This window comes from Buteo buteo, chromosome 26 (assembly GCF_964188355.1).
Source record: "Buteo buteo chromosome 26, bButBut1.hap1.1, whole genome shotgun sequence".
Taxonomy (NCBI): domain Eukaryota; kingdom Metazoa; phylum Chordata; class Aves; order Accipitriformes; family Accipitridae; genus Buteo; species Buteo buteo.
The window spans coordinates 14,497,881-14,512,255 of NC_134196.1; the positions used below are offsets into that span (position 1 = coordinate 14,497,881).

The 14,375-nt window shown below is 44.0% G+C and overlaps 1 protein-coding gene across 3 annotated transcripts in view; it reads left to right on the top strand.

The window, feature by feature from the left end:
- Positions 1 to 14,375, top strand: part of PTPRB (protein tyrosine phosphatase receptor type B) — a 62,062-nt gene that overhangs the window by 13,706 nt on the left and 33,981 nt on the right. For 2 of the 3 annotated variants that reach the window (XM_075058228.1, XM_075058227.1), the window contains exons 4-7: positions 2,684 to 2,960; positions 10,064 to 10,342; positions 10,697 to 10,954; positions 12,514 to 12,777. In XM_075058228.1, coding sequence (XP_074914329.1) covers positions 2,684 to 2,960; positions 10,064 to 10,342; positions 10,697 to 10,954; positions 12,514 to 12,777 — 1,078 coding nt within the window. Of the gene's footprint in view, positions 1 to 2,008; positions 2,453 to 2,683; positions 2,961 to 10,063; positions 10,343 to 10,696; positions 10,955 to 12,513; positions 12,778 to 14,375 lie in introns of those variants that run through there. The other variant, XM_075058229.1, reaches the window with a different exon arrangement.

A 14,375-nucleotide genomic window follows, 5' to 3' on the forward strand; every position in this document is an offset into this window, starting at 1 on the left:
TCCAAGGGACTTCTTGTTCTGCAGTGGGCTTGAGAATGGCATAATAATCAATACATATTTATATCATCTCTTAAGGTGATGTTCATAAAGTTATTAATCATCCTCAGTTTTGCAGAATAAAGTCCAACACTTTCAGTCCCATGTCCCTAGGACTGGGCACGGAGCTCCACTGGGACAGATGAAGCTTTCCACAGGTGCAGGTGCCACCCACAAGTGCTGAGACTTTTGTTTTCTGAATGGAAGAATGAGAGCTAAGGTTTTTCTGACATTTGTATCTTGTTTGATGGGCTGATGCCCAGAAAAATCCTACAGCAGCAGCTCCCATGTTTGCAAGCCCTAGCACCTTTTTCTCCCTCAAATGGGGCAAAAGTGAAACAGAGATGGTGTTGAATTCGCTTGAGGTGCTGCTTTTAAAGGTTAAAATCCCACTTGCATCATACAGCACAGAAAGATGCAGGAAAGTGCCGTTCCCATTGAAGAAAGTAAATGTCAAATTCCTCCCCCTTTATGCCATCTCAGATTTACCCCATGGCTGCTGGGTTACTGTCTATTTGAGTATCTGAAGGTCCAAACCACTTCTGGCTATGTTTCTTCTCCCTCACCCCACCTCACACACACATATACGTGAGTTTTAAGAGGCTGAAACCTAAACAAGAAGGAAATGGGCACGCGTGACAGAAAGGGAGAGCTGTGCCGTGGCTGCAGCCGATTCGGACTTTCGCACAGCTCGTTTGGTGCAGTTCAAAAGCAGGGAGACTTTCTTGCTTTCCGTGGTGTGTGTAGTTTTAGCTTGGGAGTTATTCAGGGGGATGTGGGAAGGAATTGTTTCAAGGACGCAAGTCGATGCGGAACAAACAAAAAGCCGAGATACAGACGGGCTACTCCTCGGCTCGGCGTCGGGCTCTGCCGCGAGTCTCCTTGCCGCAATGCCTCCGGTCGCGGTGCCGCAGGGCTGGCGAGAGGACAGAGGCCTTGGTGGTCCGTGGCTAGCCCAACGTCCATGTTTGGGACACGGCAGCTGGAATGGTGGTTTAGTGATGGCTGAGGTGGGTGGGTCAGGAGATGAGGCGGGTGTGAGGGGTGGCAGGCGGGAAGGCATGCGAGGCGAGGTGGCCATGAAGCAAGGCAGGCGTGAGGTGAGGAAAGCATGAGGCGAGGCAGCCATGAGGGGTGGCAGGCGTGAGGAGAAGGAGGGACGCGAGGCGAGGCAGGCGTGAGGCGAGGCAGCCCTGAGGGAAGGCAGGTGTGAAGAGAAGGGGGCTGCAAGGCAAGGCAGCCATGAGGCGAGGCAGCCATGAGGAGAAGGGGGCATGCAAGGCAAGGCAGACATGAGGCAAGGCAGGCGTGAGAGGCAAGGCAGGCGTGAGGAGAAGGAGGGACGCAAGGCAAGGCAGACATGAGGCAAGGCAGCCATGAGGAGAAGGGGGCATGCAAGGCAAGGCAGCCATGAGGCAAGGCAGGCGTGAGGTAAGGCAGGTGTGAGAAGAAGGAGGGACGCAAGGCAAGGCAGCCATGAGGCGAGGCAGGTGTGAGGCAAGGCAGGCGTGAGGAGAAGGGGGCACGCAAGGCAAGGCAGCCATGAGGCAAGGCAGGCGTGAGGTAAGGCAGGCGTGAGACGAGGCGGGCCTGAGGTGAGGCAAGCATGAGCGAGGCAGCCGTGAGGCGAGGCGGATGCGAGGCGAGGCAGCCATGAGGTGAGGTGAGGCAGCAAGTGAGGTGCAGCCGGCGTGAGGCGGGAGTGCTGCCGCCCCCCACCAACAACGGCACTGCCTGAGGGGCCGAGGGGCCCCCCATGAGCCAGGAGGAACGCGGGGAGAGGAGCCCCGGGGGGAGAGCCGACAGAGGGAGGAAGCAGCGAGGAAGGAAGGGAGGTGAGGTGGGCGAGGACCCACAAGGAGCGAGGGGCGGCATCCCGGGACCTGCCTCACGCCGCCGCCCCCGGGGGGCCCGGGGGCGGCGGCGTGAGGCAGGTCCCGGGGTCGCGGCGCTTCGCCCCCCGCAGCGAGACGCGAGGAAATCGCCTCTTGATTGCGGAAGTCGGCGGGAAGGGCTCCGGCAGAGTCAGCCCGGGTCAGAATGGCAGCGTGGGAAGCGGCGGCCGCCGCCTCCCCCGCCTCCTCCGCTCCTCCTCAGCCGCGGGCAGCCCCCCCACCCCACCCCGGTGGCAGGGAGGCGGCGAGGAAGCCGGGGCAGCCCCGAGCCGCATGCAGCAAGCGGGCGGCCCGGCAGAGGGCTCGGCGGCCGCCGCGCGGAGCCCGGCGGGGAGCGGGGGGCCCCCGGGGCCCGCCGCGGCCACTTCGCTTCTTCGTACCCCCCACCCCCCCCGCACCCACCCCCGCCGCCTCCTTTCCCCTCTTCCCCTCCCCGCGAGGGTTTTCGGTGTTAAAAACTGTCGGCGATGCTCAGCTATGGAGCGGGATTCGCCCTGTGGACGGCGCTGGCCCTGACCAAGGTGAGCGGCTGGGGCTGGCGGTGCGGGGCTCGCCCCTCGCAGGTCGTAGCCGAGCCCGGGGCGGGGGGGGGCGGGGAACGGGCGGGTTTGCCCCGCACCGGCACGGCACGCAGCGGGGACGGGGTTGGGGAGGTGAGCCCGGAGCAGGGGCGGGGGGGAAGGAGGAGGACGGCCACCGGCGGCTGGCGGGAGCCCGGCGGTTCTCTCAGAGCTTTTCCCCGCTCTCCGCAGGCCGCGCCGGGGGAGGCGGCGGGATGCAGCGCCAACCTGACGGAGCGTCGCGTCGCCGGGCAGAGCGTCCGGCTGCGGTGGGGAGCCGCGGGCCGAGCCTGCAACTTCAGCCTGAGCGGGCGCTCGGAGGACGGGGAGGCGGTCGGCTGCCAGCCCGCCCCCACCGGCAACGGCTCCTACGGCTGCATCCTGCGGGGCCTGGAGGCCGGGACCTGGTACCAGCTCCGCATCGAGCCGTTCGCCGACGGGGAGGCTGTCAACATCTCCGTGCAGACAGGTACGGGCGGCGGGCATGGCAGGTGCTCGGGGAGGGACGCCGGGCTTTTCCTTCCCGTCGCCGTGCTTTGGCCGGCCGTGAGAGGAGGGCGATGCATCTGCAGCGGCTGTAAACCTACGGTGTTCGCTGAACGTAGCTATCCTGCACTTGAGTTCTCTTTACCCCGCTGCCAGAAATAACTGCTGCCAAAAGTGAACCCAGCAGGCTTGAAAGGAGAAGGTGTTGTGAGGAGACTAGGTCAATGCTGGGAGTACATTTCTGCTACTCCCTTCAGCTGCCATCCAGCAGAATGCTTTAAGAAGTAGTAGCCCGTAACATCCTTTGTGCTCATGCAGACCTGTTGGCTTCGTAGTTCCTCAGGTGATAGCTTATTTACTCTGTTTAAAATACAATCTGTTTCATGGCAGGTGGATCCTGTTCAAGGATAACTTACTGTTGCAGCCCATTTCTATACTTTTATTCTCTCTAACCAGAGTCTAAAAGTCAGAAAGTAACTTCTTGCTTGTATGTTTTCCTTGAATACAACCAGTGAAGTGTTAAAAGATGTACAGTTGTGCACAGGGCGCTTACAGTGTCACAGCCATGACTGGCCGTAAAAATGTTCCAGCAGTCTGCCAGAATGCTGCCAAGGAAAGCACCCTTTCTGCATGCGTGTTTGTGTATGCGTGTGAACAACTCAGCTGCGAAGCGATGAACTACAAAGAGCCACTGGCTGCAGTGACAGAACTGGACTCTTTCTACCTGTATTAGTAGTTTTTTAAAGATGGTGAAATACAGTATCATCCAGCCACCTTATGTCAAGGTGACATAAGACTCAAAACAGATGTCTTAGATGAGGTCCATCATTAAATGCCTCCCTGACTTGCTCCTAAAGTGTTAGTTTTGGAGAGGTACTTTGCAGTATTAATATTGAAGATTACAGCAGCCAAATACTTAACAATTACCGGTTCAGAGATGTCGTTTACTGTCAGACCCTTTCCCTGCATTAACTGTACAAATGCACTAAATACCCTCCATTAGTTTGCCTTGGTAACTCGAGTTAAAAGAAGTCTAGTGACAAGTCTGCTGGTGTGACAGCTATACATTAAGCACAAGTCACGTCACTTGGTAAAAATGAGGAATGATTTCTATGCAGACAGTGATTTACATCTATGTCATGCATCATGGCAACTGCTTTTAATATTGATGACTTGTAATTTGAAAACTGAAAGAATAAATCAACCGTTACTAGAGTGACAGCTATAAATCACCATCGTTACTGGATAATAGAGATCTATTATTGAACACTTGTGTAGAAGCAGAGAAGAAGATACCACTTTAGACCATATTTTGATTATTGCATAATCATTTGGACAGTCGCTTGTACATGTCATTTATGACCTTTTTTTATCAGTAAATAGATTTTGCAAGACTGTAAGATAAAAGTGATTGAAAGCAACTGCTGATTATAGCCATATTTGTAGCTGACGTCAGAGGGAAAAGGCTGATTAAAGTTTAAGTTGAAATACTGCAAATTAGTGGGCCACAGTTGAAGTGAGGTTTATGTTTGGTTTTGGATAGCAGAGATCAGTCAAAAGCATGAAATAAGAATAGAGGAACCGTGGAGGTTTCCTGCAAAGACAGCAACTCACATTGCTCCGTGGTTCCTTGCTTCCCTTGATTCAGTCACATCAGTTACATTGCTTGATGGTGTTAAAAAGAAGCAATTTGCTTCAAAATTTGTCAGTTTATTTTTTTCTAAAGAATACATAGGGTTTGTTATGCCTGTCAACAAGCCATGTTGTACTGTCAATACTATGCATTTCAATGCAGTACAAGGAAGGATTATTCCTCTCTATGTTTCCACTAGGGGCAGCACTTTAAACCAGTGTTCTGGAAGCTCTTTTTCACCTGTTCCTTTGTAACTTGATGTCAGTAGTTTTGTTTTACAATCTACTGAGCCTGAATGTCCATAGGCATGTGTTCCTGGAAACTATCCTCTGAATATGGAAGTATGAGCAATATTTTCAGCCATATTGTAAACAAAATTCCCACTGATTTGAATGGTAGCGGAACTGAGCTATCATGGGCCGTCTAAAAATATGATGTCTGACCTTGGTACTCAGTAAGGTTCCCTTCCTGAGCTCTTTGTCTAAGAAAGATGGGCTAAGCTGTCTTTTGGAGGTGCCCAGCTTTCTCCACTGTCTATAAAAGGAGCCTAGGTTAAACCAGGCACCTGAAGTTTAGGTGGTTGAAGGTAAGTGAGAGGAATCCCATCTCATGTGTTTACTTTTGCAAAATGAGGTTTTGAACATCTGTATTGTCTTGATACAGTAAATGTACATAGAGAAAGTTGCAGATTCATTTATATACCTAGTTCAGAAACTTTAATTTTTTGCTCATATTCAATCCTGTTAAAATTTTCATGTGCTTGTTCCTGTTATGAGTTCAATTTTTGTCATGTTTCTTATACAAAGTCCTGGAGTAGCTAAGCCCATAAAATCCAAAATATTTTGTTAAATTTTGAGTGTGATCTGTTCTGACTAGGGCCTTAAGGTGAAAGTGATGAGTAATGCATACCGTAGTTGCAGTTGTAATGTGAAGGCTTGGAGAGGACCAAATCCCTAACTTAATTTGGCCTTTTGAGTATTTAATTTCACATTAAAATCATAGTTATGACAATGAGTAAGGTCTATGTTGTTTGCAAGTTTGATATTCCAATAGAGTAAAGTGCGCAGCTGACCAAGACTGGGTAAACTCTCAACGCCAGACCCTTTGTGAATCTTTGAGTAGAGAAGCAGCTTCTATTTCACTTGTGGATGCATAGGGCTGAATCCAATAATGTATGGAATACTGGTACAATAATCTGCACTGGTCCACTAAGGTGGAGTCTCTTTGCTCAAGAAATTTTGATCGATGGGTTATCAGTTTAAAAGGGCAAGTATTTAATCCTCTAGAGCAGAACTACAATAGGTCTTCCAAAATGATGGAAAATACAATCACATATGCACTATAAGCCAGGTATACACAGGCATGCAAACACACGTACAATGTTGGCAGTTATGCTATTTTGGTAGAATAGGAAACGAAGAAAAAGCTGATAACACCATTTATCCTCTCTGAGCTACAGATAAATTTTCCACTGCAAACCTGAGATTACAGATGCTAGTAGGCACAAGTCTGTATATTTATTTAACATTAATATTTACCATTTGTTAAATTTTTTGAATATATATACACAAAACAGCACGTAAAACCAAACAACTAATCAGCATGCTTGACATTGTAAAGTTGGGACAACGCATGCACCTGTCAGTCCTTTCATGTTATCTTCTTTATTGTTCTCAGTAAAACTATTTCCGTGACCACTACTCTATGACAAAAGGTGGTAGGGTTGTGTCTTTCTTGATTTCAGATAAAATACTTTTAAGTAAGTTCTCAATTCTTCGAATGTCTGTGCGCCAGCATGCCTGTGTATTTCAGTAGTGTATTTTCAGTGAATGACTAGGTCTTTAATTAAAATTCTACTTAAAACAATAGGATATGAACAGATCCTAAATTACAGTTAAATTTGTGAATTTCAATTCTGAATTGAAATTCAGATTCAAAATACTGGTCTTGAGAGCCATGAAAAACAACTTGGCAATTCCCCTGCTTTCAAATATATCTTCTAAAATAGGCTTATAAATGCCATTTGCAGCATTGTTTTCTACAAAAATATTGCAGTGATATATTATGTTACTGCCTAATCCAAGCCACCTGTACTGAGACAACTAACAGGTAAGTAATTTTTTGTCAGAAAAATTGCTAAATATTTGAATGAAAAGAGGTTAAAAATTCTACCTTCTAAGACACAGACTGGTAGAGTATTCTTCCATTGTAATATGTAACTCTGTAAATGCCAGAAACATCGTTTGGCCACGTGTTCACCCCTGTAAATTTCAAATTATTTGAGACAAATCTGATTTATTAGCCATCTGTAGGAACTACTACTGTGACATGGCTCTGACTATAGGCTGTATAATCCTATCATCCATAATCATGTAATGGTTATGATCATCGTCTCAAAAGGCAGAGTACAAGAAGAAGATAAATAACCATGTTTTAAAGGTTTTATAGGTTGCATATCATCCCAAAGAAATGGATATTTGTACTTCATAAGGATAATGAAATCAACCCTCTTTACTTAATATTCAGAAAAGTCCTTGTGAAGTAGGTTACTGTTTTATGAATAGGGAAAACTAGGAAAAAAATGGATAATTTGGTAGGAAGATGACGGAGACTGGCAGGAATTCCCTGTTAGTCGGTCCTGGGCTTGTATCTCATTTTTTTTCTCCTGCATAAGGCAGAAGTGTTTCTGTGCTTACAGGCTGTATTTGGGAGTCATGTCATTGGGATTGGACATAACCATATCTATTGTTTCTGTAAAATGTATCTGTAGCAGCTGTGCACACAAAGCTTATTCTCTTCCCAAAAAGTGAAAATGGAGGTGGAATGTAATTCAAACAACATTAAGTCTTCTGGAAGATTCCTGTGTAGACCAGGAGACATTAATTCATATAGTATCAAATGGTATAAAAATATCTTTGTGAAAATATTTTATTTCTGTGATATATCAGTGTTGTATCATTGCCAGCAGAGACTTGTATAACAATGTAAATGGCTTTTTAAGTGTTTGTTTCCATCCAGGGCTCTTTCAGCCCAGGCACTTCCCAATCTCATTGTTCCTTTGTTCTAGCGGATGTACAAAGCACTGAGTGTTTTGTTTTCTGGACCAGATAGATTAGATAAAGTCTGAATTTCTGAACTTCACCTTCTAGGCACGCAACTCTTTTCTTTGCTAATGCACCTTAGAAGACAGATTACCCAGGACAGTATAAGTGCTTCTAAAAATGCAGGTGTCTTCTTTTGTAGAATTTGGCAAATAATGCAGATGACAACGTTGATTACTTCTGCAGGACTAAGGAGCAGTCAACCTTATCCTAACTTTGTCAGAGAGAGTGTTAAACTTCTTGACAGTTATGACTGGTCTCTTGATATCAGTCAAATGAAAACTTTTTCAGCTGGCTGTGCATCTGACCATATATAGTGCTGGAATTTATTTCTGACTCCCAAAGTTTGACCTTTCTGTTTAGAACAATTGCCTTCAAGGAACAAGATTATACCCCCACTATTCACTTTTGCCAACATAATAGTCTTTAGTGGCTTAGTATATTTTATAGGTGGAGCTGGTAGTCAAGCCTATTGTTAAGATTTCCTGAAACTTTTCATTAAAACCTCCTGTTTCAATTGCTGTAACTGAGTGAAGTTTTAACTATTTGGCCTGAAGTTTGATGTGCTTGGTCTTTGACTTGAGGGTGTTTTTTTTGGGGGGGGGGGTGTTCAGATTTAAACAGAGTTAGTTTGGCCTTTAAGAAAGGTCAAGAAAAGAAGATAGTTATTTTTATTGATTGATTTTGTTAATTTAATTTTCATCTCTTTTTCTGAAGAGGACTAGCATCTCTGTGGTCCAAAGCAAGAATCTGAATTTAAGCAGAGACCTGGGTTCAAAGGGACACAGTATTTTTCACAGAGTCACAGAATAGTTGAGGTTGGAAGGGACCTCTGGAGGTCATCTGGTCCAAGCCCCCTGCTCAAGCAGGTCTACCTAGAGCTGGTCACCTAGGACCATGTCCACACAGCTTTTGGATGTCTCCGAGGGAGATACTCCCATGAAATCCCTAATATACTTGATTGACAGAGCATACCACCAAAACCTGGGCACCAGTATGTTCTCAGCAGAGATTTGTAAGAAGCGATTAAACCCTCTGCACCATCCAGGCTTTGAAGAAAAAACAGCTTAAAGGCTACTAGCCCCACGATACTCCTACTGCTGTATTTGTAGGGTGGGGGTAGGTTGGACTTTGTTCTTTCAGCCTGTACAGTGCAGTTTTTAATTATGTGATCTCACACTTTTTTGTCTGCCTTGTTCAGGGAACCAGGCAGCAATGACTGCATTGGAAAAATGGTCTTATTCTTCTGTGTTCAAGGCACTGTTTATATGGAGACCTCAATTCTCAGCCTGGATGCACCATACATTCCCTGTCTGATGCTAAGCAAGAGTAGCACAGAATGTACTCATGTGGAAGCCAAATTTAGTTGTTAAGTCATTGGGAAACCTTTATTCTTTAGCTCCCCAACTTGTGAATGCTTGATTTTGCTGCTTTGGATTGTTTTATGATGCCTTTTTAATATGCAATTGCTTAACCTTATTGGGAGGCATAAATGTAAATACCTTAGTACATCAACATGTAATACATTTGGTTTGATTTGCATGGAAGTCTTGTGAGTGATGAAATACACCTGGAGAATATAAGCAACCAGAGTCTTTTGTTTTGGTCAATGTTTGCCATCCGTTTAGAGTGTATTATATTTTACAGGTGATTTTACTTGAGAGCTCCTTAATAAACGACATAAAGAATGCTGAGAGTTTCCCAGAGGAATAGTCCCAATTAAATATAGTTCCTAAAAGTTTATAATGTATTGTTTGGGGTTTTTTACATTTATATGAACAATACTGCAGCAAAGCAGAAGCATATCCTATCGGAATCTGTTTGAAGTGGCTGAAGTTAATACTAAAACCAAAGGATTGTTGCCCTTAAAATTGTATAAATGCTCATGCCCATTAGTCATAAAGTGTTTAGCATGAGTGCTAGGAAATGAAAGCCACTGGTACCATTGTATCTATAAAGCTACATTACACTGAGGCATTGAGTGCTGGGGTTTCATGTTTGCTGTTTCTTATTAAAGTTGTTGCAGTTTTACTCTCAGTAGATTTCCAAGCTTGTTATATAGATCCACAACTGGAAGTGTTTTTCTACGTGTGTGTGTTTGTGTGTGTGTGTGTGTGTGTACACATATACTAAGTAACATTTCTGAACTCTGCAGGACTCTCTTGTAGACAAGTTTCAGTGATACGATATTCATAATGGAAAGAAAAAGACTTTTTTAAAAGCATTGGCAGCATGATGATGATAAAGGGAGAGTTTTGGAAGGGTTTTTTGTGCTGCTGTGTAAAACTTCAGACTATCCCAATGCAACAAATACTAGTTTATGTTTTCTGTTGTTTTTTTTTTTAACTACAGATCCCTTACCACCGCCTCGTTTTGAAATTAATAAGCAAAAAACTACACTCACAAGCTTGCAGGTCCAGTGGGATCCTTCCTCAGGAAAGGTGGACTTGTATAACCTAGTATTATTTGATCATGATAATAAAAAGATACAAGAAGTCTCCATACCAGGAAGAATTCCAAAAACAGAAAATACTTTTTCCAGTCTCATCCCTGGGAATAAATACAACATTGTCCTCAGTGCAATTGCTGGAAATAAGAGTACCCCAGAACTTCACATAAGTGGATCAACTGGTAAGACTTCTTTTACTGTAGTTCATCTAAATAAAACCACTTAGGGTATTTTGCAGTTCTGCATTTTGAAATTAACAAATATATATAATTCTTCTACCGGACAAGATATATATAGATATAGATATATGTAAGTATCTATTGATTGTAAGTAGAAATGAACAAAACATGAATCTCTGACTAACATAAAAAGTTGTTTGCTAAGAATGGAGGCATGTTGTTATGGTGTATTTGGACATAAATTTAGGGATGGGTTTTCATTAACCCTCAAGAAACTCAACATACTTCAAAAGTAAATCTGTTCGAAATTGTGGAGATAACCACTAGGTCTTAAGCAAGTGTTTTTCATTCCAACAGTGCCATCCCCTGTGAAAAATATTCAGGTCAGCGTCAAGACAGACACTATCCATGCTTCATGGTCTCCTGGCTCTGGGCACGTGGATCGTTACAGGCTGGTGTTACTGGATAATCATGTCCCAGTTCATGAGATTCACCAAGAAGATCCTTTGACCTCCTATACTTTTTCAGGACTTACAGCAGGCCATGTCTATAACCTCTCTATCATAACCCAGGCTGCAGGATTGGAGAGCAGCAGTTCTCAAACAGTCAGGACAGGTATGATTTCAGAATTCATCACAACGGAACAAGAAACTGAGGCCATAATCTAATAATATTACAGGACATATGTCAGAATAATAAATGATTCATGTTCCAAGTGTATATTCCTAGACTTCAGTGGCTGAATTACCCTTGGGCAGGTGTTTCTCTCCAAAGGCTATAGAGGGAGTTAGAGACACCATAAGCTTATTTAACTCCGTAAGTTAGCCCTGCAGCAAAGTTAGCGGCTAAATTAGCTTGGAGGTGTCTGCAGCTAACTTTGCTGCACTGTTTAATGTATGCAGCTCCATTAAAGTAAAATTAGGTGTTAACAACCTGAGCCCAAGTGCCCTAATATCACCTCATATCTGTGAAAGAGGTTCATCTGACTCCTGTACAAACTTCTTCAGTGAATTGAGGCAGTGTGTAGTCTGGTTATTTCACAGTACTGAAGACAGTTTAACTCCGTGATTCTTACTTAGCTGAATGGGAGATGTAGAGCTTGTGAGTTTTGCAAAAAAATATCTTCTGTGACTTTTTTTCTTTGGATTGCAAAATAGCTGCACTTCTGACAGGGAAGCGAAAAGAAAAGTGTAGAGCAGGTTAAGAACTTTAAAATTGAATGTTGGGGTTTTTTTCACAGAGAAGTATTGATTCACAGAACCCATGTTTTAGAAACCAAGGTTTTTTCAGGAAGATTTTTCAGGATAGAGTTCTGTGGTCATAGAGAGAAGGATAAGGTAACATCCTACTAGAGTCCAGTGGTTAAAACACTCCCGTAAGCAAAAACAGGGTCATGCCTTTGCTTTCCTTACTTTCTGGGAAACGTAAGGTGGAGTTTCTCCTACAGAAATCTCACCATGTAAACATAATTTAATAATAAGTGAACAATATTGTGACGTCTAGGGCACACAGACGAATACTGTTGCCAGCTAGCACTGGCCATTCTGGGGATGATAATCGTTTCATTTTATTTCTTCAGAATTTTTTATTTCTCCCTGTTGTGGAGTGCAAAAATTTTAAATCTCACAGGTCTTCTCAGAACATAAAAGCACTCCTTCTAGCTTGCAGCATGGTCCTCCATTTCAGTAGCTAGTGTGCCCAAGCCTGAGAAATGAAGATACTGGAGGTGACTATGCTTCTCTTTTGGTGGAGCATATGAATAAAGGAGTTTGATTCCTATCCCTTCTACACTGGTGTAAATCAGTCGTAGCTCCAATGATGCGGTAGTGTTTACTTTACCAAAATGTATGCAGGCATCTCTGTTCTTAGGAACATATGCCTGGTCTGTTTTATAGTCAAATGGCTAGTGTGAGTGAAGACATGGCTAACAGATTTTCTATTCTTGAAACAGGAGTGGGCATTGTAAGAGGTGTCACTCTCAGACGCAGAGTATCTTAAACAGCACTGGGTTCAGTTTTACTGTGACCAGACTTTGCCCTTTCTCTGGTCAGGCACAATCATTCATACTCCATTTCATACAACTATGCAAAAGCAAAACTTAACTATGACAGTTTGGAGGCAGCAGGTCTTATATGTTCTGTGGTGGAAGTATTTTATTCTCTTTCTTTTTTTAGCCCCAGCTGAAGTCTTAGATTTGACAGTGACTAATGATGACAGCTTAGATGCTTTAAAAGTTAAGTGGAGAAGACCTTCAGGAAACCTCAATTTCTATAATATCACTCTGTCTCATCTTGGATCAGTTAAAGAAGTCAAAACTCTACAGCCACCGGTCACAGAGACTCACTTTGACAAGCTAACTCCAGGACGTCTTTATCAGGTTACTGCCCGCACAATCAGTGGTGAACTGTTTACTGATCGGATGGCAACTGGCAGGACGTGTAAGTCTTCTGCTTCAGTAAGAACATTGTAACAAATGCTATTTTTGCCTACATTGGCCTTGTAGAAAATCATTGTAGGAGACAAAATGATTTGGATTCCAGGCAAAATGAGATAAAGAGCACAATATTGTTCCGGGAGTACCCCTTCCTGACTCTCAGGCAACAGTTAATCTGGCAGCCAAAAGCAGCTCCAGCATAGCTTGGGAGCAGGAAACAATAATGCATTTTGGACCTTATAGTTGGGTGAGTCTGTTACAAAACTGTTCCACACTACTGCACTTCTGACCAACTTTGTTATCTTGAATTCAGCTCAGGATAGTATATAAAATGAGTTACATTATGGGAAAGTCTGTATGTAGTCAAATTGTTAATGGATTTTTAAGTAATTTTGCAAGGTCTAATATTATCCCTTGCTCCAGACACAAATCTACAAATAGGAAAAGATTAGGTCTCGGCTTTCTTTACTACCAACAGCATGGATTAAGGAAGGCATGTGGCAGCCTGGGTAGAGCTGGGTTATGTTTTGTTTAACTTCTTTCAGAAGTATAATTTTCTTTCAGGTATCTCTTGTATGAGTTCTGAATCTGAAAAATCCTGCCATAATTTTCCCACAGCATTACTGGCCACAAAGGCATGTCATCTTCTCCACATCAGACTCACCCAGGCAGAATTTAGATGAGAAAAAATATCTAAGTGGGTGAAGAATACATACATAATTTGTTAGTAGACTCAGAGCCAAAAAATATAAAATGTGTGTGTAAGAGAGAGAGCAGAGTATTTGTTTTAGAGCATATTTATTATCTGCAACTAAACATCTCATGTGAAAGGCACATCCTTGACATATCTAGGTGGTACCCCATTCTCAGTGCAGGCTGGAAGAGACCTGAAAAGCCTTTCATGTCCAGTAAGTACAAAGCTGGACTGGTTACATGCATGTCCTTTTTTTGTTTGTCTAGCCTACCATTAAAGACCTTTAAGATTACCATTTCCATCTGAAGGGAGAGCTTCAGGCCCTCACTCAAACCACTGGTCCCCAAATTTGTGACCCTAGACCCAGTACTTTCAAAGTTGGGGATCTAAAAATCCCATTTCCAAGGATGCTGATCATGTGCAATTCCTTCCCTTGACTTTTCCCTAGATACCAAGACCTTTGAAAGCAGAGTCACTTCAGCAGAAGCTTTGTGGCCTAAAGATAAGTTTGTAAATCCAGGCTGTCAGGTGTACAGCTACTGAAAGGGTTAGACTCCTAGGATGCCTCAGTAACTCACAGAGAAAGCTGGGTGCCCAAGAACATAATCTACATTGCTGTGTATTGAGAGGGTGCCTACAGTAGCAGAACCTGCTGAGGAATGTTGTGGCAAGGAATATGGACATCTCAGGGACTGAAACTTTGTACCGTAAGGGGGTAATGATGTCCGGCCAGTCTGACAAGGCTGAACTTTGTCTGGTAAGATGTAAGTACATCAGTGCTTCCTAACAAAACACTGTGTGCTTTCATCCACTCACTCAGCAATTGAAACACGTCTCCCATATTCACTGGCATGTGGGAGATCTAGGTTTGATACCCAGCTATGCCTGTGGGAAGTGAAACTGATATT